This window comes from Nipponia nippon, unplaced genomic scaffold, assembly GCF_047370975.1.
Source record: "Nipponia nippon isolate SJK-2023a ecotype South Korea unplaced genomic scaffold, ASM4737097v1 scaffold_8, whole genome shotgun sequence".
In the NCBI taxonomy this organism is placed as follows: Eukaryota; Metazoa; Chordata; class Aves; order Pelecaniformes; family Threskiornithidae; genus Nipponia; species Nipponia nippon.
Window position 1 is genome coordinate 49,791,072 of NW_028262402.1, and position 27,828 is coordinate 49,818,899.

Sequence of the window (27,828 nt, forward strand, 5' to 3'; positions counted from 1 at the left end):
AATGAAAAAAAAAAAGAACATATACCTGCTAACACTAGAATAAAATAGGCTTTCCTGCTGTTTTCTCTTGCACGTATGATGTAAAACGCTTCAAGAATTTTGGATATTCTCGTTTTGCCACTGCCCGTAACACTGACGCTGGTGCCCATCCTCCTGGGTTCACTAGAAATACAGGAAGAAAGACACTGAAATGCAGCAAATCTGCTAAAGGCTAGAAAAGAAAATTTAAGTTCCTTATTCCTGCAACTCTTTCTGCGGTAACAGGAAAACAATAATGATCAGCAGATTTTTTTTTTAATGCCCTTACAGCTTGTATTGTAGCACTTTCTACTCTTAGTACTCAAGCTCAGTCCAGTTCTATGATGTCACTATTTAGAAAACATTAAACATAACATGTTGTGAGTCTTCAGGGAATACCCAAATGGAAGGTGATATTCTCTAAGGACTTCCAAGAAACAACAGAAAGAGACTCAAGTTACTACTTATTTCAAAGAAAACAAAAGTTAGTCTTAACTTTTCAATAACTGCTGCGTTTGTCTGCAGAATTGCTACATAGCCAATGTCTTACAAGTTATTTTTAAAGCACTTCAAACAAAATTCGAACTGATCGTAAAATATGACTCAGTTCACAGGGCAAGTATTTTGCTGAAAAAACTGCCACTTCCCATATAATCACAGTTCAGAATTTATCAATAAAAATATATGCAAGTGATTGGGAAACTTCTAAAAAGGAAACCAAGCAGCTTGCCCAGAGTTTAACATCAGAGTATTATTTGTACAGGATTTAATAAACATTACATCACTTCTATATGGCAAAGACTTACTGAACCGATTTTTCAGACTCTGACTCTTTAGTAAGCCATGTAATAGGTGGTTAAAAGTAATAAGCGGGTGAGCTACTCTTAAGTGTTTTGTAGCTGCAGGAGAGGAGCTAGTAAGTATGTAGCTCCAATACTACAATACACTGCTAAATACTGGGTACAGTAACAATAGAGTTTGGCTTTGATAACTTTTCAGTCAATACCAAGGATTCTATCAGTTAAAAAAAAAATTAAAAATATGTAGACTGGATTATACAGCTTGCAAACATCCTCATACAAAACATATTTGCTCCTTCTTAACATTGAGAGTAAAAACTGTGTCTTCGCTATCAGCAGCTTTTCAGCCTAACAAGATGAATCAAGGGAAAAAAAAGTACAACGATACAGGAAAAAACCCCATACTATTAATGAAAAAGCTATGCCAAGTTATCCCAGTCGCAGACATTTCTCCTGCCCACCCTCCTGCACCCCAAGGTTTGGTACTTAGGACTGAGCTACACACCACTTCCATTTATTCCTCCCAGAATGCCACACAATGAATGATCCCATTTACTGATCCATGTAGCACATTAATTCCAGTCTTTTTGAACACGAAGACCACAAGCGTGATGCTATACAGAAATTTAACAGAAAACTGCATCAAGCTTTTTTTGCCATATTCAGGTCCCCACAATTAGCGTGTATCACAAAGGTCATACTGAAAAATTTTAGACTTACCATTAGCTACATATGTAATCTTGCATAGGATGTTGTCCCTGCTTATTTCCTTGTTTCCCTCTGGTGGGCTTACTAATGTCTGACAAATCATAGCAATATTTATTTTGGCACGGACACACCGATTGTTCAGCTGCAAAAAAATGAAAAATTTGTAAGCCTCAAACTAAATTTGTTTCACCATACTTGACTGCTAACATTTTAATTTACTATGAAGTCTAAGACACTCCAGAAGCTGTGTTTCTGAGAGTTTGCATTCTAGCACTACATGGATGTAACGTGAACATGAGTGAAATGAAAGGTGTATGGTAAATAGGGAAAGGGTTAAACTAAAATGCCTGAATCTCAGGTTTCTGTTTGCTTAATACATATTACAAGTGAATTACTTTTATTATTGTGACAAACACATAAAGGAACATTTAAAGAATATTGTATCAGCATTTACAAGTATCAGTTAGTAACTCTTCCCTTGTAAGCAAGCTACGGCATAGCGATCAGCACAGAAATACTCTGAAGAAAACTATCATTGCTACTACCTGACAGAACCAAGGCAGAACCATGTAAGAAGGGGGTTTAACAGATTCCATACCTACAATTATACAAGCCTACTCCTACACCTGACAATACTGAAGAGTTATTGATTTGATTCCATACAAAATAACCTCAATTCCTTAAAATGTTTTCACATCTCCAGAAATCTTGCTTCTGTGCTGCTGCAACACCTTAGATCTGCCAACTGTTGAGATAAGGCAAGAAAGCTTTTTGGCTTAGAACGCCTTCAGCAGGTCATTGTATCACCTGGTTTAAATAAACTGTATTTTTGCATACATCCCCCCCCCCCCCCCCCCCCAGCTTTTCACATGCATTATCACATAATAGAAAAATGTTATCTTAAAAGCAGAACTTGACAGAATGAAAATAATACTTACAGGAGCACTGTCATGTTCCACAGAGAAATTGCACACAATCCATGTTTCAGGGTCATTTTCATTGAATGCTGGTATCTTTCTGATGGCAGACAAATACAGCACATCCCTTTGAGAAGCTGGCCACACCCTCTGCAGAGAAACACCTGAATATTATTTGCAAAACTGGAAAAGCTTAAGGACTTACTATTCTTAGATAAAGGAAAAACAAGCAAGGCAAAACAGGTCAGTCATGTTATTTAAGTAAAGGTTTCTTCAAGCTAGTAATTTCATTTTCAAAACTGAAACAGAACATAGCTGTTGTACAGATGCATATCAGGTTATAAGGCTATGCTTCATTTTAAAAAAACTTAAGGCACAAGTTTAAGGCCTTTGAAATGCAGGAAGCCAAGCTACAATGACTTTTTCAGTAGACGAACAGGAAGAGGCAGTTCCCCTCCTGTTCCCCCCATCTCAGGTTTACATTTTAGTTAATACTTGTAAGATACAAACTGAACTAGTGGTCAAGTATAAATAGATGCATCTATGGTTACTTAAGTCTCCAGAGAGAAAGCAAGCAAGGGAGAGAAATATTTAAAACAAACATTATTTCACAAAGCTACTACTTCAGTAAGGCAGATAGGGTAAACTGATATTATTCACAAGAAAGTTTCAGAAGCAAAATGTCTGGTAAAATAAGAATACACAAAAGCCATTTTCCTGACACTCAACAGGGGAAAAAAGTCTAGCTTTTACCACAACACTGTACAGTTTACACAACTGTCTTATTCAAAATCACAAGTCCTCTGTTACAAAAGTTTTAAGGTAACTGCATTACTGGTAAAATTGTCAAAGAAAAATATTTGGTTTAATATTTGAGTATACTAAGACTTGGAATCATGCAAGATTAAAGATTAATCTGTACACTTCATTCCCATTTTTTTGAACCTTTAAGTTACAGTTATTGGGTTATAATTCAAATGAACATTTTAGTAAAGCTACAACAGAACTGGTTGTGGGGGGAAAAACAATGAAGTTACAAGAACAAATGTTGTACCAGTAATTATACCACCTCAAAACGCAAGTATGTATGTCAACTAATTGTGGTCAACAATAGCTTGCATCATTGCAACAAAACATATGATACAGTGGTACAGGTTTCTTCCTTGTAGTCAGTATTGATTTATTGCTTCTGTTAGCTTTATATGATTCTTGCTTGCTGGCAGTGATATATTTAGAGATTAAAAACAGTCCTCATTTGTTATTACAAACTATCAGACACATGCACAACCAATTACGCTATCAAGACAAGTTAGAAAAATTACAAAGTTGCAGTTTAATAGAGAACTTGTTCTGAAATATTGTTCTGAACAGTATTTTAAGTTGTTAAGCCATTAAAGTATTTCAGAATAAGATTAGAACATATATGCCCCAGACTGTCTCAGTAAGATAGACATACAGCTGAAGTGTTATTACCTTATGTGTCTGGTAAATGATGATTGCATTATCAGCTAAATTTTCCACAACATGGAAATTTTCAATTGTTGCTAAAAGAGGGGGGGAAACAAAATCCATCAGTAAACAAGTACAGATATTAGGTCAATGTTATAAATACCACCCTTGCTCATAAACATGAAAAGCTTAAGAACCAATTCCTTACTTTCCCAGTCATTACGAACATCGACATTCCAGAAGTAGTGGCAAACTTCATGCCCTGTTACCCCTTTAACGGCATGGGTTGCTTTCAAAGGATCTAAAACTATTCCGTTCTCTTCCACCTCTCTTCTGTATACCTATAGCCAAATACAAAGAAAGAAATGTACAAAGAAATTGTCAAAACTGTTCATGTTTTAATTGTTTAAAATTTCATCAGTTTTTAAAAAAAACCCACTTACCTAGACGACTAACACATGAACAATTTGCCACATCAGTGTTCTCTGGCAATTACCAATGCAGACATTCTTATATGGCAATGCACATTAAAATACCAGTATTTTAAGAATCTCTACTCGAAAAATGGTTTATTTATCACTATGCACAAGGATCCATATAAGCACAGTAGAGCAGCCAACAAAATAACTTGCTACTCTATAACATTTTTATACATCTAATTTACACATCATTTTGATACCAATTAGGAGAGAATGAAAAAGGAATCTGCAAAGATAAAGCTATTGCAAGAGTTACACAGCATTTTGTATGAATAAATATGTTAAAAGATGCTGCTCTTGCGGACTCCAGTCCTAACTTAAACAATGCTATTCTCAGAGAGAAGTTTTAATAGCATAACTTGCTGAGTGATGGTATTCCCAGAAAATCAGACTCATTTAGGTTGGAAAAGACCCTTAAGACTGAGTCCAACCATAAACCTAACACTGCCAAGTCCACCAGATGGAAAGTATCTATCTTCACAGTGTATCATCTTATATCAATTAAACAAAGTCCCAAACATTTACCTTCATTTCTCCTTCTTCTACCACTAGCTGCCAATTGGCATCTCCTCCTACATCTTGCAAAGAATATGTCATATGGTTTTGTACCATCTCTTCCACCTTTAAAGGACAAAAAAAAACCAACACATTTTCAACTCATTCCTTTCATCTTCTTGGGCAGACACTGTACAGTACTGGAAGCCACAAGTCAATACTTCAAATCCTGCCAAGAACTGAATTTGGACAGCAGAGCTTTCTATTATAGGTTAAGAACAAGCATATACTTCTGGCCTTCAGAAACAAAAGCCAAAATCTTGATTCAACTTCCAACTTCATTCTTTATGTATGGGTACTTCCCATCCATTCTTCGCACCTCTAAACTGTCAAAACTCACTATATTTCTACCTAAGACAGTTTTATTTCAACATATAGGAACTTACTTCAGGTATCTCTAAATAGAATTACAATGCACTGTAAGATATTCACTGAAGAGCATTTAAAAAGCTGAACAAAGGCAGGGGGGATGGGGAGGAAAGCAGATCAGCTCTAAAGTGAAAGCATATCAAAAGTCATATTGGAAGAGCAGTGAAGGAAACGGTCATGAACAAAGCATGCCTACTCTGTTTCACTGGCATCTTTGCACAGTTGCCAGCTAGAAAAAAAAACAAACAGAAATGCTTACATTCAAAAAAATTATGATGATACAGAGACTCTATTATAAAATACTAATTTAAAAATTATTTAGCTAGACAGTTGTGTGCTTTTCTTAAAGGCCAAATAGTTGATACATTTTTATCAAGCTATGTGAATACCTCATTTTCTCACTCCATATAATGTGCATGAAAATGGGTGCTGGGACAGAAAATGGATTTTTATTTTACATCTACAATCTTACTCTGTTCCTTTGGTTCCCCACCCCTTTCCAAATCCCACTCTCCCCCACACAAAAACAAAAGCAAAAATCTAAGGTATCCATTGCTGCTTAATGTTTACAAGTACTGGAAACATTTTAATAACTTTTTTCCACCCAAAAGGTAGGTGACTACTAAAACTTGTCACAGCAAATAAGTCGCATGATTGACACTATTTTCCTCAATTACTAGAAATACTTTTTTTTCAAAAGGAAAACCACTACAAGCAAATGTTAGTTAATTGATCAATACAAAGATTAGTCCAAGAAGTACACAATCACAAGATTAATAGCCTGAACCGATAAGTGATTTTGCACAACTTACAAATATACGAAGCCTAGTGTGCCTGAAATAACATAAACCATATATTTGAGCAAGTATTATAACAAGTAGAAAGCAAAATTGGAGAAACTTAATGATCTTTTTATGATATGATAAAGAATTGAGAGATGTTATTTACTTCTAATTTAAAGCAGTAATTTTGTTTGTACTATGTACTCCATGGGCAATACTTAAGACCAGGAAGAAAAAAGGTAATTGAATCAAGTTAAAATCCTCAAAGTACAACATCAAAATACAATCCATTGGATGGAAATTTTAGTTCATCTTATTTTAACTACAGACTTCTCTAGAGAAGCAAAACTTATCAGAGTCCAGTTTTGAGGGTTTTCTTTGGGTTTTGTTTTGGTTTTGAGTTATAATGAACTAAAAATACCCACAAGATTTGTATTTCTGCTTCTAGATGGCCATCATTTCCTGCCAGTTACCAGCAGGTTTCCTACAAAAGATTCTTCTATTTATTTTTTTCCAGTGAAACGACAACAGTACAATCCAAACCAGGTAAGGATGTGGGCTATTTAAATATTAAATTTACTAGCTCTAGGTCACATTTCTTTCTGAAAGGAATCCTCGCCATGCTCCCAACATTTACTTGCAGCACCTTCAGCTCCCTATGTCTCTTCTCCCCTAGCTCCTAATCTATTAAGGATGAAGCTAACTTTATGTTTGTTTTGTCTTTTGCTCCTTTTTGCTTTGTGATAAATGCAGAGGGATGAAGGGAATAGCAAGGAAAGAAGAGAAGGCGGCATTCACAGGAGTGCAATCTAAACAGTTTCTTACTTCTGCTTCACCAAGGAATTGCACTACTACTTCCTTGCGCATACTACCTCTTGAGACTACATAATCTACACGCTGGTTGCTGTCGGTCAACCTGCGCCTATTTCAGAGACACAGAGTCAAGATTCACAGCTTCTTTCCCACAGGGAAGGGAGGCCACACTATTACCTCTGGGTTCCTGGTAGGCTACGGGAATGGTCTGCAAAAATACTTGTAACCTGTATACCATGCAGCCTTGGCCTGAACATTAAGTGGGAAGTTCTTCACTTTAAAGGCCCTCAGAACAGCAAAATCTATTTTAAAAATCTGATAGTCCTTTAAAAGAAAGTGATCTGCAAAACATCTACAGTGTTTTAATCCCACAACCTCCCACTCAACTGGCAGAGACAAATCAATGCCTTTCTAGAGGCACACTGAAGAACTAGCTCCCATCAGAATACATGTTTATATTTCTCAATCTTAAAAACAAGGCTGCAAGTTTCCACTTGACCTTTTATCAATACCAAAATTCCCTTCATACGAATGAAGTCTAGAAACAAGTCACATTCATTCCGACTCAAGATATTAGCTTGCCTTTCCAAAAGTCAAATCCTCAGCCTGGGAACAGAGGCCAGTTTCATATTAACAAGGTCCAGAGCAGGCTACCACCAAAAGAAGGTGTGCTGCTCTTCTCTTCATGGTCTCAGTTGTCTTTCACCTGCTTGTTCAGTAGCAACAAAGCTCCAGAGCAGATGGACTGACTTGTTGACCTGGCAAAAAATTGTTCTAGGGGAAGTATCTGGAGGTGTGGGTGTGTGTGTAGAGTAGTTTCCCGTAAGTCAAGATCACCCTTTCTGCAGTGAGTCCATTAACTTGAAACTGCATTCAAAGGCACCCACTAGTAACTTCTACATAGTATAATCCATGCAGCAGTTGCAAAAAGCAACAACTTGACTCCAGTCCATTTGATCCTGATCCTTAACCTCAGTTTGCGTTATTGTGGTAAGGACCTGGTCAACCTCAGATTTGTTTTTAAATGGTTAGTTTTTCAGCCACGCTATTGCTCTGATACTCAGGTTTACCATATGAATGCACAAATGTTATCACAGGCATAAAAGGTGAAAATAGGAGGTCTGCGTATTTTAGCAACTATGAGTTTCCCTTGTATGGAACTGCCCATCTACCCATAGCCTGACAGGTAACCAGTTCCTATCTTTGGAATCAAATTTGCTTTCTATTACTTGATTTCCTCCCATCCTCCCAAACAAGAACAAACACAAAAACCTAACTTGACTACTAGAGTACCAGTAGATGAGCCTATCAGTATTGTGCAATATGACCTGCATACTTTTTCCCTTGTGATAAATTCAAATTTCAGAAATTAACTGACTGCAAAAGGTCAAGGCAAGTGTTGGGATTTCAGTCCAATAAGCAAGTCTAAATGTTAGGGTCCTGCTCATAAAGCTGATAGTAAGGTCTGCAGGTGGTACAATTCCAGGCTCTGTTAATCAAAAGAAAATCCATTCCTTCTGTTTGAAAAAGCAGGCTGTTTGCAGCATGAGTTAGTAATTTCAAAAAACCCTCCAAAATAACAGATCCCAGAAGGAAGCTCCATATTCACAATCACAGGTGGACCACAGCAGAAGGAAACTAATGGCATGAATGCCACGTCTGAACAACTGTTTTTGAGACTAAAGAGCAAACACATGAACTCACCTACCTAATTCTACTCTAAACTATGATCTTCAGAGCAAGCACCTAGAGTAATTTTCTACATTACTGGAATATGTCACTGACTACATTGACATATTCAGGATGCCAGACTTATTTTTCTGAAGGATAAGTGAATGTATTGAAACTCTTCAGTAAAAATTCTCATATCGCCAATCTTGTTTGTCAACAACATACTTTGTGAACTTCCAGTAATAAAACTAGTTGTAGAGGTAAAAAATGGTAATAGTGAACCTTAACATTTAGTATCTTAATGTCATTACAAACAAATGTTAATGACAAAAAAATCAAACCTTTGATTTAAAAGCAAGAAAAACCATTCAATTTGAAGTAAAGACCATCTCCAGCCCACACAAACCAGGTGTTATTCTACTTTTATTATAATCAGAAATGCAAAATTTTCAAATTGTAGACATTTTTATTAAAGCTACTAAATTAAATCCAACAGTTTCACAATATTTGGGTCTCTGCACAAGTGATACGCATGCAAGCAGAATGTAAAAAGGCAACCATTTAGTACAGGAATAGAGAACTCCTTTGTTTGTCTCAACGTACTAGTTTAAAGCAAGCAGTGATTTATGTAACAAAAAACCCAGGTTCTAGAGAAGAGGATGAAATACAGCAAAGATATGCAACCCCCACTCTACACATTAATACAGTACCTGGGCGCTGAATCTGTGAACATCATCAGAGGCACTGACTAGATCAATGGAAGACATGGAGGAAGAGCGACTATAGGGCTACCAGAGACAGACAAAGAAAAAACCAAGTAATCAGAACAAAGGCACAACAGAGCATTCAGTACCAACTTGCAAGCACAAGATAATGAAGAAAAGGAAAACAAAAGCACCATAAGCAGCAAGCACAGCAGCGAATGCTGATTTCATGCACCTATTATGTATTATGCTCCCAGTGTAGCCCTGAGAGGAGCACAGTGTTTCCAGTAACACTAAAAAAAGAAGCCAACTGATCCTGATAGAAAAGACTGGATTTTTTTTTTAAATAAAATCAATTTAAGGAACTTTGGTGAAGGTATCTTAAAAACACTGACATTAGCAAGTTGTTTATTATTTTATTATCTGACAACCTTGACACAAGTCAAGAGTATTCTAAATAGGTACTCAAATCAGTATTTTTTGAGCCAAGACAGAAAACAATCCTTCTGCAATTTCAGCTACTTAATTTGAAAATGAGTAAACCATTGAAAGTTACTAGAAACACCTAAAAAAAAAATCTCACCTACCCATACAAAGTATTATATAGAAATATCATAGGTCAGCCCATTATTCAGAGGAGATCATGAGAAATATCTTACCTTTTGGACAAATCGATGAGTCCCCACAGCAGAATATGCATCTCCAGAAGGTAAGGATGTTGGCCAGTGTAACCTGACCTTTTCACTTTGGGACTACAACAAAATAGGTTTAATTAGTAGTAGTCAGCTGCTACTGGGTAGACTATGAAACAGTGAGTCATCCTCAATCTACATAGTGGCTACAACAACTAATGCTGTCCATGACAGGCATGAAGGTGTCATCCTGCTGGAATTCTCAGTAAGTGAATGGGCCTGAAGACTGAATTAGTCTATACTTCAAAGTGTATTCCTGAGTTAAGGAAAACAGATCAGCAGCATTAAGAATCCACATAGTAGTACAACAGTCACTCAAACCTTTTACTTTCCACTAAGAGATCCCAACATAGGTAAACTCTGTTGGGTACTATATGCCCACTAGAAAGTCTTTTAATTCTTAACCAAGTCATTGTATTCAATATATTCATAAGCCTAAACATTTTTAAGACAAAGGATGAACCACTTTGTTACTCCCTCTCATTTTATATACTGTTATAGGTTCCCATATTCCATATATTTCCTCCCATGCATCTTATCCCTTTTTGATCCTTGTCACTGAAGTGTATTCAAGAAATGAGTTAGAGAAGTAGCCAGAGCCTATAGAATCTTTAAATAAAAGCAAACACCAACAGAACTACATCCTTCCTATTTCACATACTGCTAGAGTCAAAAGAAACTTCAGAACAATAATTAGGTTTTGAGAAACAGCTGCAGTGTTTGATATTCTTATTTGCACAGGGCATCAGTTACATACAAAGATGTTTTATACAGGACACTTACTTAGGAATTAGAAACCAGAGACATTCAATTAGCTTAACACCTATACTATCCTTTTCTCTGTAAGCTGTGAAGTCATCTTCTCAAAATTAGTGTAAGGCAGCAATATTTAACTGTAAAAATATTAAGTGAATTCCCCTGATCAGTGTCAGAATAAAATATCTAGAGCTTCAGGAGATGCATGCCAGGACTGAGTTTGAGTCACAGAAGTCTCCCATGAAGTCCCCATCATTAAGGCATTTTTCAAGTATCAGTACCTGTTCTTCCATTTTATCCTGTCTATCAAGAGCAGCTTCAACAGCATCAAAGAATTCTTCTTCATTAATCAGACTATTAGGACCCTCCTACAGCATAAGAAAAAAGTAGTTCACAATTTTGGCGACATGAGAGTTCCACTTAAGTTTAGTATTAGAAATACACATTTATATATTATGCGTATAACTGATGGAAGCAAATTTCTTCTATAGACCTAAAATATTTTCACCAATATTCTTGGATTACAATTCCTCTGAAAACCCTACTTGTTAAACGTAAGCTACTCCCTCTAACTACAATTTAGGGATAGTTGTATAAAGAAGAAAAAAAAACAAAACAGGAAACTGAGTAACAATGCCAATACGCTTTGACATCAGATTTAGGTTTTAATTAACATATATCTTCTCTTTAAAATGTTTAAAGTGTGTCAGTAAAGTACACATATTAGCATAATTGTGTAGTTAGACTTCTTCCAAGTATTACAGTGCCTTAGGGCAGATTTCAGATATGTGCATAACAAGACAAGACAAAATTCTGGGGATCTCTACTGAAAATTCTTGGAAAGAACAGTTTAGCACTAAACAGAAGCTAGAGTGAGTCAACTATTAAAAACTTGAGCCTAAGTAATGGTAATTTCAGAAAATTAGGTTTACTGCTTTTACTGTATTGTAAAACAAGCTGGTCCAGCAAATTTCAAAAAACTACTTTACAACAGGGATATCTGGGAGAAGGAGCTGCCTTTATAACCCAGTAGACAAAGACCAACTTCCTATCCATCTTTTTCTTTTACAGCGTATGCCTCAGTCACAACAGAGAACGTAAGCTTAAATAATCTTTTAAATATCTCAACTTAGTACTATTTCTCAGGCTACGATTTCTAAGTAGAAATGTGTTTGATTAATGTACATTAAAAGGTCAAGTTCTTAAAAATTATGCAAACTGCATTATAGGTGCATTAGCTTACATTAAGATGCTTAAACCACTTTCTGAAAAATAAAATCTGACTAAATATCTCACTGAGGAGAAAGCTGCTGAAATATGCAAGTTAACAGATGAAAGGAACCTAAAATCAGTGAATTTGTCAACACAAAATTTCAACTGGCAGTGAAAAGTTAAAAATCAATTAAAGTTAAACTTCAGATTCTAGGACTGCCTCTGGAGTCAGGGTTTTCATATTTGCTTTACGTAACTATAGAGCTGAACCATCAAAGAGAGAAAGTACAAAACTATTGCATATAAGCAGTATCAAATGAACAAGAAAAATAATAAAAAATCAGCAGAAATATCTGCAAGCAAAATGCTTTAGACAAAAGCAGAACATGGAAGCCTGAGGTAAAGACAGATTTCCATCCCTAAAAAATTAAGGACTGAGATTCTTCATCCAGTTTCAGTTTCCAACGTGGAAAAATGAAAGTAGCATGAACACACTTCCACAAGCCAAACACCTTGATTTACACATTCCTTTCTCCCTTTGAGAAACAAACCAATCTTTAAAAGTCATAGCGTTTTCAAAAATTTCAAAAGCTGAATTTGTACCTCGTAGTCTGGCCCTCCAAAGTGGGACTTTTTCTTCAGTTCTGTCACAGCATTTTTGTAGGCTTCTTCAATTCTTCTCCTTTTCTCCATCTCCTGTAAAATTGCATGATCATTTGATGCAGTGAGAATGAATTGACTTGTAACAGTCAACATGCCAATAAATGGAATGACCAGTATAGTTTTTTTTTCCAAGTAACAATTGCAAAGCTGCTGATTTTTTGAATTTATTTGCATGCATGCATTATATGTGCCTATATACATGCATACACAATACAAAGCTTGGGGAGCTAGCTAACTTGAGGATACCTTCTTTAAGCCATGTGGAAGAAACTTGATCAGCAAGCAAAAACTGCTAGTTTTAAGCATAGCTATTCATGGTTCATTGAGGCTCAAACTTTGTATCTGACTGACAGTTTATATAAACCTCCTTGACACAGATGCTTGGGCAGTGATAACAAAGTGGGAAAAGTAAGACTGGTAAAAAGATAACTTGTTGAATGTGGTGAGATACTAATGAGTCACAGCATGTAAGTCTGTATCTGTAATTAGCTGGTACAGGATCAATGTGAATCATTTTGTGAACTCCATGTAGAGACTAACAACTCAACATCATTCTCCCATAATAGGTGTGCGACTGTACTAGAGCCACTGATGGTGTCTGTATCATCGTGCATTTTGAATAAAAAAGTAATAAAGCCAGAATTAGATTAAGTCTAATATTTCCTCTGCAAATTCTACATACTGCCAAATATTCTTAGTGAAAAAGCTATGAAAGCTTCTGAAATTCTTGCAGAATTCAGCTTTAATATGTAAGATGTTTGCTTCAGAATCACTTCAGGTGGAAGAAAGTTAAGTCTTACAGGTGACAACTGGACACCACACACACTACTTGCAGATATGAGTACAACTATTCAGCAACCCAATTTGAACCTTAAAGATTCAATGGAAAATCCTTAAGCAACACTGAAAGGCTGAATTTACCAACTGGTAACATTCTGGAACACATTTTCCAGTTCCTAAAGAAAAGTTTGAAAAGTAAAGCAACAGTTTTGATGTAAAACAAAATAGTATCGCTTTCCACAGAAAAATTCTTAGGAAAAAAAGCAGCACTTAGATCAAGACAGTACTGTCTTTATGTGTGAACGTAGGCTTTTCCCTTCTGAAACTATTAGAAAGAGGCAATAACTGCTAACACCTATGTTTCACAAAATTTTGCACATTTATCTTTTTTGAAAGTAACTGGAGAGTCCTGAAGATCCATAAAGCATGACTTGAATGTAAGTCATTGAGAGAAAGCATAAAAGTTTTACCAGACCACTTGGAATGAAAAACAAACAAAAAACCCAACAAACCACAAATCCTCTTCCTGCTCACCCCAAATCCCCACACTTTCTGTACTTCCATCTGCAAATTAGTGATGTCACATGTGTCAAAAGACAATTCTCCAAATCCGCCAGCTTCTCTTAGTAACAACGTTAAATAAGGCAGAAACGGGAAACTGTTTGACTGCACAGCAGAAAAACTACTTGTGTATTAAAACTCTGTAAAATTTAATGAGACATTTAATTTACAATTGTCAAAGGTGAACAAAATAAGCTACCTAAACATGTTAATCTTAAGGTAAAATTTGATGTTCAGAAGACAAGTTTGCTCATTAATAACAACTAGTAAGACCAAAGGAAAAAAAGAATAGAAAAATATTGCTGTAGTCAAGACAACAAGAAAAGCATCATCACAAGGATTTTGTTGCAAATAAAACAATGAACCAAATACTAGAGATTAAATCCTTTCCATGTTTATCCATTTTAAGAAAAGTCTATTTTAAAACATATTTGAGAGGCTCATACTGAAAAACATACTGTACTGGAAAAATAAAAAGTCAAGCTCAAGATCTTAACAGCTAAGAGTAAAAGGTTGAAAGCAAAGCTGTAACTACAATTACATTTAGATAACATTACATGGTTTTGTACTAATTTTATTCTGTCCATCTGACTGTTTTGGTAACAAAGAAAACCATAGAATTCTAAAATTACAATCATTAAGTGCATTATTTTAGCAGTCTCTTTTAAAATTAAAAGATGTTTTCATAATAATTTCTTGTTTTCAAAGGTTTAGAAATAGTTTCCAACCTTCAAAATGTAACTTAAACCCCTTTTATTAAAAAAAATAAATGGGGTTACAGAGAAAGATACTTCTAACACAGTACTCATCTCTAGTCAAACCATAGTCACCTTCAGATTCAATTCTACTGAACTTGAGCTTTTTGTAATACGAGAAATTTTTTAGGACTGCTATAATTTTGAAACATGTTTGCTTCAAGTCCAGCAGATATAAATCTATCTTGCATCTTTATGCTAAGCTAGCCCTCTACAAGATGGAGGCTGTGTAATTTTGTGAGGTAGCAAGGCCCTTGCTAATCACCTTTGTGTGTTGCTGTTAAGTAAAAGGCAGTTCTGAAGCTAGTGGAGTGAGGAGGCTGGAGAGGAAAGGAGAGTGAGCTGGATTACAGTGGCACTTATAGTACTTGTAAAACACTCACTGATTTTAGCCACTGACAGAGGTCTTATTCTTCCTGTGACAAACCTGTGCAGCGCAGAGCCAGTGGCATGAATCTGCTGACATGCAAAGGACAAACTTGATGCTGCCCCTTTCAACTCTGCTAGATGGTCTTTTACAGGCACTGGACAGACTTAAAAGAGCTCTAAAACCCTTCCAGCTAGAACATAAACACAAACAGCTACCTAATTTCATGTAATTTTTCCCCTCTAATCTCTCTCAGAGAAGGTATTCTGAACTTTTATCATCTCACAGTATTTACTTCCTTTTCAGAGCAGTTCACACATCTATCCAAGAAAACCAAAAGTACAAAGATCAACACCATTCTCCTCCCACATCTATTTATTAGATGACAGAGAAATGTTTTTTTCTCAGGCCCATAGTTATAGACAATACTCTTATAAAACCATGTTTAACCACTAAAACAACAAGATAAAAGAAAAAACAAAAGCAGCTCTACAGCTGAAGCGGAATAGTGTTAGCAGACGCCTGAATACTGTCAACTGCTGTCTTTAAGGGTGTAGGTGTCAAGGCGTTGGTCACGGGGGACTGCAGGGGTGGCCTCTGTGGGAAGAGGCCAGCGGCTGCCCCGTATCAGACAGAGGTGGTTCTAGCCAGCTCTGAAACAGACCCACCACAGGACACAGCTGAGCCCATCCACCATGTGTGCAGTACCTCTCTGAAAACGTATTTTAAGAGCAAAAAACACCCCAGGGAGGGAGGAAGGGGGGACAAAGTGCGGAACAACAGAGGAGATGCCAAGGACAGAAAAGGAGGAGGAGCAGCTCCAGGGCAGAGAACCTATCCACACTGCAGCCCATGGAGGACCTCATGCCAGAGCAGAGGGACATTTCCTGAAGGAACCAGGTTCCCTGGAGGACCCACACCGTGGCAGATTTTTCCCAGAGGACTGCCACCCATGGAGAGGACCTGCACTGGAACAGGGAAAAAGTGTGAGGAGGAAGGAGTGGCAGAGATGAAGTGTTTTAGACTGACTGCAACCCCCGATTCCTCACCCCGCACTGCCTGGGGCTAGCAAGTAGTTGGTAGAAGGGCCTGCAGCGAAGGAGCGAAGTTGAGCTTGGGAAATGGGGGAAGAAAGATGGTTTAGTGTTTGTCTTTTTGTTTCCCATTAACTGGATCTATTTTACATCAGCAACAAATTGATTTTCCCCAAGTCAAGAAGGTTCTGCCATGACAAGAACCAGTAAGCCATCTCCCTGTCTTTCTCTTGACCCGTGAGCTTTCTCATCCTATTTTTTCCCCCTAGTCCTGCTGGATAGATAGTGAGAAGCTGAGTGGGCATCTGGCTGTTAGCCAAGGCTAGCCCACCACAATTCTGTATTATTTAATTCAATAAAAAGCTCTTCTTCCAAAAGGCTACCAATTAGAGGAATACAAATAAAAAGTAATTATATTAGAATTAAAGTACTTTACCATGAGTGTGCTGTAAACCCCAGAAAATTTAATTGACAAATGTGACTTTAAAAAAGTTTGAAGTCTACCAAAGCAGAGCAACTTAAAACCTCCAAGTTTTTAGAAGCTTTTACTATTTTAATTTCTGGGAAAACAAGTCCAAATAAGCTTGTGACTCCCTTGAAAAATGTATTTACTCATACTGTGCAAGGTATCAGTCACGTGACACCCAAAGTGAAATTTAGGTTTGAATTTGTTAACCACTTGCAGCTTAAAACAAGTGCTTTAAAGTTAGTCCAGAGAAGACAAAAAAAAGTGACAGCTAACTAAACGAATTCAAATTCTATATTAACATTTTATTTTGTATTAACATATACTAACCTAGGGCCAAGAAAAAATTCACTTCATCCATGCTCTAAGCAAAGTCTGATCAACAAGAGTGAACTGTTTGCTCAGCCCAGCGAAGAGAAGGCTTTTGTCAGGGGACCTAACAGTAGCCTTCCAATACCCCCAAGAAAGTCAAAGAAACTGAGCTAGACTCCTCACACCAGTCTATAGTAGAAGGATAAAAATCAATAGGCAGATACTGGAATAAGAGTTACTGCAGCTGGATAGAAGGAAAAACTTTTTCACTATAATAACACTTGAGCAGCAGAACAGGCTGGCCAGAAAAGTCTCCAGCCTCGGAGACTCGAAACCAGACTTGGTAAAGCCCTGAGCAACACAGTCTGATCTCAAACTGTCCTCCCTGTAAGCAGGAGGTTGGAGAGAGACAGATCTCTTGAGGTGTCTAGTCCAACCTTAATTACCCTATAATTCTGTGAACAAGCTTCAAGTCTTGGATCTACTGTAATTCCTCCAACTACTTAGATGAAGCAGTAAAAAAATTAAGTGTTAACAGAAGTTGCAATACACTTTGACATGTGGCCAACGAAACCCAGGAGAGACAGGGGCAGGGATTCAAACATGGATGTATTTTGTCTGAATGTGCTCATTCTTTGAATCGTGTACCACTAAAACATATAGAGTAAGATTTGAAGTGTGGTATACACCACACGGAAACATGTTAAATGAAAAACAAGACAACAACAGCTAGAGGACTGCACAGGACACCAGCCAGTGATGGAAGGATTCTAGAAATCAAAGCCTGAAGTACAACCTAGCCATGCCTCCAGCACATCTCATGAGAGAAGACACTGCTCGAGTTGCTATAGTGGTTGAATAGGCTTATCATGAACTATCACTGCCATTAGAATAACAGGTATTCTAATACCACACACCTAAGAAATTTAACCAATTAGTATAAAACATGACTTAATCTCATCAATTTCCTAAAGGAAAGAGAAATAATTGTATCTTAAAGAGACATTTAAAGTTAGAACTGCTTGTTCCCTCAGTATTGTCACCATCTCTTATCACAGTTAAAACATTTACACATAATTTTGCAAGCATGGATAATTAGGTCTCTTAGAAGGCTGCAAGCAATATACTTTACTATGGAATACCGTCAGGTTCTCTAGAGATATAAATAATATAGGAATACTATCTGAGCAAGGGCTAGGAAAGACTATGTTACTATCTCACTAGTCAGGATAAGCCTCTAAGATTTTATAGGAGTAATAATGAAAGCACCTGAAAATAATAAATGCTGTACATAAAAATAAAAGCAATACCTGGAATAAAAAAAGTTAACAGCAGCTCATTTGAAATTTCAACTTCAGGCTAAAGAAACTTTTTTTTTCCCCCCAACAGAAGTAAAAGGAAAATGATCTTACCTTATCTAGCCTTTTTTGCCAGCTTTCTTCACGTTTTACCATGAGTTCAATACAATGAGAGAGTGTAGCAAGGATTCCAGCAGTAGTTGCCTTGAAAGTTATAGCTTCTCCTTTAAAGTCTATGCCATTAATTCCTTTGGGTGTCACATGTGGAAACACTAAAACCAAACATGAATCATTCACTGATAGCTGCCTTTAACTCAAACAAGCATCTTACATGTATGCTTATATTACAACTGTTTGAAAAAAAAAAAAAACAACAGACTGGCTAGAAATTTAACTTAAAAATAAAAATCAAAAGTGCTAATAATGTTTAGCTATCCACAGGATAAGGAAAGATATTCAAAAGGAGGAACACATCCCTTCAGCTTCATCTTGCTATACTGTATTTCAAGTCTGCTTGTAATGCTGTATTACTCTGCACTCTGCAAATCATGTGGGTGGAGGGAGTGGTAATACTTTGTAACAATAGCAGTTTGACAGCTTGAAGTGGGGCCTAATTAACACAGAGCAACCTTAAAACATATCTCATACAGCACTAAGAAAGGAACAATTTCAAAATGCAATCAAACCCAAAACGTAACATTCAAGGTTGCTTTAAGCAGGTAATTATAGATTTTAAAACCTCAAAGGAAAAAGGTATGATATAAGATAAAAGTATCAAATGTGTTGAATTATCCAAGTACTGTGGGTTTTGCAGTTCCAACAACTACTTCATGCTGTCAACCAAGCCATCTGTTGCTAAGGCTATTTAAACAAGTCACTTAAAATGTGCGACAAAAAAAGTACCTATTATATGTCAAACTCGTATGTAGGTTGACATAATAACAAATCAAACACTACACATTAATGTCAGAAAATATTAGAAAGCAGAAGTAACACCCATGTTGGAGCTGACTGAGCCCAGCAAGTTAAAGTAACTCCTACTATGCCATGGGGCAAGCTAATGACTTATCACCTAGCTGGATACCGCTTTTTACCCCAGTCTGTCACTTCGTCAACATGCCACTGTTACGGTTTAAAACATACAAATAAATATTTGTGTAAGTTTATCCAATATCTGTCTGCAAGGGCAAAGCAGAGCTTTCAAGCAGTTCAGTTCTTGCAGGGAAGAGAAATGCAATTGCTGTTCTCTAATGGTAGAGCACAGTATCTACACTCCAGGAACAGAAAGCAATCGTCACATGGTCTTAAGCAACTGTTGAAGTCTCTAGAGGTTTTATACACCCTCCTTTCAGAAGGAATCAAACTATTTTTCAAACAGATGATTACAGACTACACGCTACTTCAAATACCTCAATAAGCATCCATACTACAGTAGAATACAGCTTATTTTTTGTTTCATGTTAATCAATACTACTCCCTAAAAGGTAAAGATGATGGGGGCTGGAGAAAAAAAGGGAAGTAAGAGAAAGAAAAATCTGTTTCAGAAACAATAATGAGCAGAGCAGCTCTCCCTCCCCCTAACAGCTGCAGAGGGAACACGGAGGAGGCTGAGACTGAAAATGGTGTAAGCTGGCAAGGAGGCGACGCAGTGGATTCACTGAGAACAACAAAAACTACACAAGAGCTTCACCCATAACATTTTACAACTGAAAAATACAGTTTATACTAATAATTTGTCCTGCTGGTGTAGACTGTGTTCATGTGCAGGCTTACCAGCACAGCTATAATGCTTATAGATGTGATTTTTCTCTCTTAATTATGCAACATACTAGACACGCTGAAGAACCTACCACTGGCTGCAACCCTATAAAAATATTTCAGAAATCTCTATGGTAGATTGTAAGAGGGATGCAGCAACACAGCCTCATTTCCTGGAAAAAAGCCAGCTTTTGTTCCTGGATATCTTTAGGTCTCAGCTACAGCTCATTAATAACTTCCATACAGTTTCAGTCATCATATATTCTAAGTCATTCTTTAATGACTAGTGTCAAAGCAGCAGTGATACATGCAGAGCTTGCAGTTTTAAAGTCAATGTCCATAGTTCCTTTCAGCCATTATAATTCTGGGCAAAAACGAACACATTGCAGAAAGACGCTTCTTTGAAGAGATGGTGACTCAAGAGATTCCTTACAATGGATGGGAGTATTTTGATTCATTCCTAATCACACGAGACATTTGACTTCCCAGAACATGTCAGAAGATTACCTCAGGCCCCATCTCAGTAACAGCTGAGCTTCAGCACGTTAGAAGTATTTGACAGGAGATTTTCTATTTGGAGCGCCTGAACATCTTTCCTATTCCTTTTCTACGCTTTTTTCATGTCAGCTACAATACCGAGTGTTTCAAAATGAAATCTCGTATCAGGAGATCTATATGGAGATATGGAGATCTATATGGTTCAAGGTAAAGGCTAATAGGAAAGTGTTCTTACCATTGCAACTGGTCTTCTAGCTTGGTGATCAAACTGCATGCAGCCAACTGAAAAAAGCATTAGGATGATTTTTCTCCTACTTTAACTTCAATTTCAACATCTTCCAAGTGGTTCCTTTTTAATTATCCTGTCTTTTAAGCATTTTGCTTTGTATTCTGATTTGTTTTCTCTTGCCTTTCTTGTTTCTACAATTCTGTTTGTAACAGTTTCCTAGATGTTCCAAACATCACCTGTTTGATCAAATCTGTTTTCCAGTGAAACAGAATTATTTTAAAGACAGTAAGTATAAAGAAGGTCCTTTATCTTTTCCACTTTATGCCACCTTAACTTCTTATGTCACTAAACTAATTCTAAGTGAAAAAGAAACGTTTGGGTGCATGACCCATTTATTGATACTGTTGTTTATTTTCTGTGGATAGCAGTAGGATCAAAATGATTCATTTTCCTCTGAGAACAACCCCATTATTTCAGCAATACATTGGTGAATACTCTTCCTCCATTCAAAACACAAAAAAACAGCATAAATCCCACTGTGTTTTCCATCAAATTTCTCTCCTTCAGCCTCGGTACCATTCCCATCTTTATAGTTCCAGTGCAAAAACACCTTCTGTCTTCAAAGAGGTTCCTTAAGTAGGTTTCACCTGCTCTTCCTATTCTTACATAACCTAAATCCAAACATGCTCATTTTCGTGAGTGGATGGATGGGAACACTTGCTGATCAAGATTCTATATTCTTAGAATGTAAGATCCCAATGGGTAAATATGCATCAGTCAGATTATCTCTTGGTGTTTTATACAAGTGATCACTGTTTCAGTTACCAGATTTTTTTTCAGTGGAAAGTGATGAATAGATTTAAATACCTTCCTAGTGCTCTTCCCAGCTCTTCAAAGATCCTGGAGAACATAGAAAAGAAAAAGCCTCCCTATCTAAAACATCTTCTTCAGAGTAGTACACAAATCTCTTTAGTCGTATTAACTTTCTCCTCCCACCCAGGAAAGGTGGGGAAGGGAACAAATTTCAAAAGACAATGTGAATATGGTCCCTTAAGTCAGTCTTAAACCTAATGATTTGAGCATTAGATTGGTGCACTAGTGGTTTTAACAGTAGGCTCAAACTCTCCTTCTTATCATAGCAGGCTAAATAAGATGTTGAACCCATGCTTCTCGCTTCATGGAGCACTGACTGCAGAACAGCCCCAGAATAAACAGGCAACCACTTCTCAGCTACAGTTAAAAAGATTTTTCCAGTCCTTCCAGGACTGGATAAAGACTTCAAGAAGGGAACCTGAAATTTGAGAAGCCAAAGAATCTTAACAGCTGCTCTGAGCCTAAGCTTTAGAAAAGGGTGAAGCTGAAGATAAATGTTTCATTATCAGTTAGCCTGAGTAGTTTTCTGCCCAATACATGGGCAGGGCTGTCTCAGCCTGAGATATCTACTTCCCCCACTGCATCACTTATGACTTATGATTCCACTTCAGGGCTGAGACTAATTTTTCATTTCTAATCAAGCTTTGCAGCACTCAGCTACTAAATATTTAATGGATTTAGCCCTTAGAAATCAAACTGAGACACAGAAAAACTAAAATGGAGATAAAGCTTTTCATAGAAATAATTGACACAAAGTAGATTTAATGGAATCAGGAATCATAACAACTGGAATTAGAAGTTCTGCAAAAAGGAAGGGGTTGCAGAAATTACTTTCTGTAGTGAGCTACAGTAAGTGAGTTTATATACAGGTAGCCATAACACATAACAATTTCTTAGCATGCAAGTTCCCAAAGACTTGATACAGAACTTTTTACAAGAGGAATATTGATATCACTTCACATTCCTGTTAAACAGGTGATGAAAAAAAATGAAGTCACTTACTTTGCATTTAAACGTTCTAAGATGACCAGATGTACTAAAAATATAGACTTTCCTAATGACATTCCCCCTATCGTATGTGTATATATATAGCAGAAGAATGTAGATATGAAGAAATGTTCTAAAGGTAAATTAAGCTGAAACTCCTACATGATCCTACAAAAATTAAGTTTGACAAAGACATTTCTTTCAAAATGAATCATGCAGTAAAATTAAATTCTCACTTAACATTTTTTTAAAGAAGGTTTTTTAAGTTTTCTGAAATTTTTTCTGACTTAACAGTCCTCAAAAAAGGTACACTTTTATATACACAATAGGGTTAGTGGAACTGTGCACTTGCTTACAGGTGAGCATTGCAAGCTTGCTTGTCTTTGGTGATACGAGGCAAGAAAGATTTATTCAAAACTTCAGAGTTATATGCTAAACCTCTGAAATCAGCATTACAGTTAATCCTCAGCAGAGCAAGGACTTCATGTAATCGAAAAAAATCTACTCATATGATGAATTCTGGAAGTATGCTGAAAGCTCCTTCCATTTCCTTTCTTCTTTCCTCATAACAGTTTTGGCCATAGTCTAGAAAGAGCACTTAAATACAGCAAGGAAAGATGTAACACATGGGGACAACAGTCAATTAAAAAGAAAAGAGAAGACAGAAAAGGCTTATTTGCCCATGTATTTTCCAGGTTCTTGATGAAAGTGTTTACATTTTTAAAAACACTTCTGGTGATTATTTCCCTGGGAGATTCCAGCAGATTTGAAACTGGAGGTAGGGCAACTTCAAAGTTTTGAGAATCAAAGTCTAATAAATACCTTAGGACTAACTGAATTGTCAACATCTGGAGAATGTAAACACTAAAATATTTCAGTCAGGGAACAAGAAAAAGTCTAAGAAGAATGCAAGTAGGTTTTAAATGCCTACACAAAACTTCTGCCAGGCTAGAACTATCAGATTTCTAGAACTGCACATGAGTTCTTCATCTTTACTGCATGGCTGCAGTGAGTACAATAACTAGATCATTTAAGGTAAGAATTAAAGTCAGAATTCTGTTCATCATAACAATGAAAAATACAGTACAAAAGTGCTAAAATTATGATGAGTGAGATTCAGTAACAGTGTTGACTTAATCATTACGTAGCCATAGAACTTGGAAAAACCGTACTGGGACATACCTAACTGGAAAAGCATTGTGCTCCACCACACTCCTAAAGCAGGTAACACTTGCAAGAAAAACTGCAATTACCTGTTACAAATATCAGTTCCCAATATCTGAATGACGCAGCTGTTTCAACAGAATTTTGTAGTGAAAATGGCTTTGGACATAGAATAGAAAATTCCAGATTGACAAGCTTGGATTAATATTTGTGTGAATTAAGAATAACTCAGAGAATCATGAAATGCAGCTATGAATGGTAACATGAATAAGAGCGTCCTGTCACATACATTTAAGTAACTACTCTTGCCATTTTCTGCTTAGAAAAAAGCATAAATACCCATCTTGTATCAGGCTTATAATCATACCATTCATATGAATTTTCAGTGAAAAAGTTGGGCCGCACTTACATTTTTCCTTACTGCTGTTACTGTTATGTAAAAAATCCCCATCCGAACGCATCGTAGGGAAATCATCTTCATCATCTTCTACCACTAAATTTGAAAGAGAGTGTGTTATGGGAGTGAGAAACATTTCCAATTGTCTAGTGTACAAGAAAGAATTAAGAGTATCTTCATGCCTAAACAGCATTTAAGATTTTTTCTTATAACAACAATCATGAACCCCCCCCCCCCTTTTTTTTTTTGACCCAAGACCACTATCAACATTACTGTCAGAAACCACCAGGAAACTAACATTTGCCCAGTGTTGAACTTTAGCACTCAGTTCTATGGTAAGAACAACAGAACAACTGGATAAGCAGGGAGCCATGATTCAGCAACTATCTACTCTTCTACACTATAAAGTTCACAAAGAAGTGGAATTGTACTATCTACTGTCTTCTTACTACCAAAAGTTTCAGGCTGCCAGAAAAAAAACAGGGATGAATATAAATGCCTCAGGAGAGTGCATGGATATGACAACAAACTGTGATCCGAGAAGAGCATTTTAGAGATATATAGACATCCACAGCCGAATCTACTAGGGCCTCAAGTGTGCACTCGGTGCTGTAGTTCCAGCCAATACATCTCAGGAGCATTCATTACGGCAGCACCTTCACTTTTTTTAAAGAATGTATTGTTTCTATCCAAACTAATACCCTATTAGTTTTTCAAAATAGTAGGTAAGAGACATAGCAATAAACTAACTGGAATTCATCTTATGAGGGTAAACAGTTATTTTTCTGTAACATCAAATGCTTAAAAGACCATTTCTTTTGTAAAGTTGACAGCTGCAGCTTAACATTAAGTTAAGCAGATTTTTATGGGAATCCAACATCTGAGGTGAAAATAGTTAACACTGTTTATGCAGAAATATCTATGATTGATCCCTATACTAAAAAGTAAATTTAAAATACCTATTTTATTTATATGGCATCAAATGCTACAGTAACTATTTCAAGGGCTATTACTGTGTAAAAAGCTAAATTCTATGGAGATACAAGTTTTCAGTTATTTTTACCTTTATCCCTCTGGAGTTCATCTTTGGAAACTGCATCTGCACAGGCATCAAAGTATTTCTGTAAGGTATCAACTTGTCTACACAAGATGTCTCTAAAGGTTTCCATTTCTGCAAGCTTCTCGCGTAAGCTATGGCCCTTCTGAAAATATAAGAGAAAAAAGGCCTTAAATGCTTCTACATACACAGCAATAGTTAAATGAATAAGTAAAACATTGGATTTATGCAGCTATGAAGAACAAATTCAAGTACACTAAGGACATTTTAGGTATCAGCTGAAATACTGTTCATGTTAGAAGAGTGAGCCCAGAGGAGGGCCACGAAGTTGATCAGAGATGGCTGGAGCACCTCTCCTATGAGGACAGGCTGAGGGAGCTGGGGTTGTTCAGCCTGGAGAAGAGAAGGCTCCAGGGAGACCTTATTGCGGCCTTTCAGTACCTGAAGCGGGGGTGGGAGCAACAAGAAAGCTGGAGAGGGACTTTTTACAAGGGAGCATAGTGATAGGACAAGGGGTAATGGCTGTAAACTGAAAGAGGGTAGATTTAGATGAGATACAAGGAAGAAATTCTTCACTATGAGGGTGGTGAGACACTGGAACAGGTTGCCCAGAGAAGCTGTGGATGCCCCATCCCTGGAATTGTTCAAGGCCAGGTTGAATGAGGCTTTGAGCAACCTGGTCTAATGGAAGGTCTCTTTTACCATGGCAGGGGGGTTGGAACCAGATGATCTTTAAGGCCCCTTCTTACCTAAACCATTCTATGATTCTATGAATGTAAGAAACTAACAAGTGTTCCTTACTCATTTTGTCCACCGGTCTCAATTTTTCCTCTTGACTGCATCTGCTACTTTAGAGCATTCAACAAAAGCTTATTAAAAATGCGATATTGCATGCTACCAACTTTATGCCTATTTGTCTGAAAACAGTCAGCTCTAGTTTATCTTTGTTCCAATCTTTACTCCCCTTTCTTGTGTTGCTCCTCCTCTGCTCTCCCAGAAGTACATCCCACCCAAGTTCATATGTTAAATATTTATGTGTATGAGACAAGGAAAACCATCACTTGTCAATCAATATTAATCAAATTTATTAAGTCACAGAACTGACATTCCTTTTCATTTAGAGGCCCTGATATTCTGAGGAGTAAACTAGGAAAGATTAATAAATGCTCCCACAGGTTTGATTTTCTTGCCATAGGAAGAGGACACTACAGTTTAAAAGGGACAACTGCACAGAGGCACGAGAGAGCTTCCTGTATGATCTGTTCATCATCATATAATGAATTACTAACACAGTAAACCAAATATTTTGTATTTTTTCTACAGTTGTGTGAACAAGTCTTCATGTAAGTTATTTCTTTTCCAGTTGCACGTGTTATTTATGCACCAATACTAAGAAAATCTTATTCACTAACCTTGAACGAAGAGGTGGATGTTGCAGAGTATCCACTTGCTCCAGAAACAAGAGACACCATGGACCCATGGCGTCGTAAACTTGACTCTGATCCATAGCCAGATTCAGTCTAAAAAACAAACCACACAAAACTAGAGTGCTGAAGTTTTTAATAAATAAAAAAAAAAAAAGCAAGATTAATGTCATTTCCTCTGAAACCAGTCCATTTGTTTCTTGTCAGGACGCACCAGGGGCTTTGTATCTCAAATTGTGCCTGCATATTTAAGATGTTGATGCAGCATCTGTAAAGTTACTATGAATCTATTTTTTGTTATCATAATGATCTGTAATAAAATAGTTATCTATAACCTATTATATGCCCCCAAAAGAACAAGACAACATATATTTAAGAATTCAAAGAAGGAACAATATTCCATTATTTTGGTTTATGTAATCCCTACCAAGCAATTTTCACACAGCATTCAAAAACCTGCAGTACTGTAGAATTAATCGGGGATTAACATGGTTCAGAGTTGGAAGACAATGAGCCTCAGTCAATCCTTCCAATCATTCAAATAGTGCCATTTTATTTTTAAAGGCAACAAAATAGAGATCATAGGAAAACAGACAATTACTGCTATCAAGTTTTTTTTTTGCTTGTTCCAGGTTTCTTCAGCAAAATTCTTTATACTAGACTGAAATTTTTTTGTAAAGAACAAAAGTCTACATAAAACCAGGTGAGATACTAAAAGCAAGAGCGAGAAGACAATAATACTAACTAATTAAATAATGAAAAAAAGAAAACCACCTCTTGATTAAAATAACATTTAAAAGATCTAAAACTATCAAGTTTGACAAATTTCCTCACAAATGAAACAGAAGCAGATAGTGAGAAACTGGAAGAAAAATATTTCCTTAAAGGTTAACGTAAATGGCCTGTGTATGGCAAAGGAGAAGAAAAACCCTGAAAGACAATGTAACAAATAAACAGTTCAGAGTAATATTTGAAATACTGTTAACAGAGGAGTTTGATCAAGTAGACAGTGACAACATTGTGAAGGACTTTTGACAGAAATAAGAAATTCTGCAGTAGCATAGAAATTCAGATGGAGAGAAGGGGAGACAAAACAAATTATATGGAACAAACAAGAAACTGATGAAATTCTAGCTGTTGTACTTTTTATTGAAAAATTGGAAACTGCATAGGCTTTGGGAAGGCAGGAGAGTGCTGATAAATTAAGATGCAAATGAACTTAAAGAGTAGTAAAAGCTAGGAGAAAAGACAAAAAGTTGTTTGAAGTTTTGGTTAAAACA

The 27,828-nt window shown here is 36.6% G+C and overlaps 1 protein-coding gene across 4 annotated transcripts in view; it reads right to left on the reverse strand.

Annotated features, from left to right (window-relative positions):
* The window catches only part of CERT1 (ceramide transporter 1), an 80,545-nt gene that overhangs the window by 3,970 nt on the left and 48,747 nt on the right, over nucleotides 1–27,828 (reverse strand). For 2 of the 4 annotated variants that reach the window (XM_087742572.1, XM_087742570.1), the window contains 14 exons: nucleotides 26,537–26,644; nucleotides 25,131–25,269; nucleotides 24,080–24,163; nucleotides 18,276–18,433; nucleotides 12,529–12,621; nucleotides 10,995–11,081; nucleotides 9,925–10,017; nucleotides 9,272–9,349; nucleotides 4,897–4,992; nucleotides 4,101–4,233; nucleotides 3,917–3,987; nucleotides 2,465–2,593; nucleotides 1,539–1,668; nucleotides 26–162 (listed from right to left, as the gene is read on the reverse strand). In XM_087742572.1, the coding sequence (XP_087598698.1) occupies nucleotides 35–162; nucleotides 1,539–1,668; nucleotides 2,465–2,593; nucleotides 3,917–3,987; nucleotides 4,101–4,233; nucleotides 4,897–4,992; nucleotides 9,272–9,349; nucleotides 9,925–10,017; nucleotides 10,995–11,081; nucleotides 12,529–12,621; nucleotides 18,276–18,433; nucleotides 24,080–24,163; nucleotides 25,131–25,269; nucleotides 26,537–26,644 (1,527 nt within the window). In that variant the 3' untranslated portion in view covers nucleotides 26–34. The remainder of the gene's footprint in view (nucleotides 1–25; nucleotides 163–1,538; nucleotides 1,669–2,464; nucleotides 2,594–3,916; nucleotides 3,988–4,100; nucleotides 4,234–4,896; nucleotides 4,993–9,271; nucleotides 9,350–9,924; nucleotides 10,018–10,994; nucleotides 11,082–12,528; nucleotides 12,622–18,275; nucleotides 18,434–24,079; nucleotides 24,164–25,130; nucleotides 25,270–26,536; nucleotides 26,645–27,828) is intronic. The other 2 variants (XM_087742571.1, XM_087742573.1) reach the window with 2 other exon arrangements.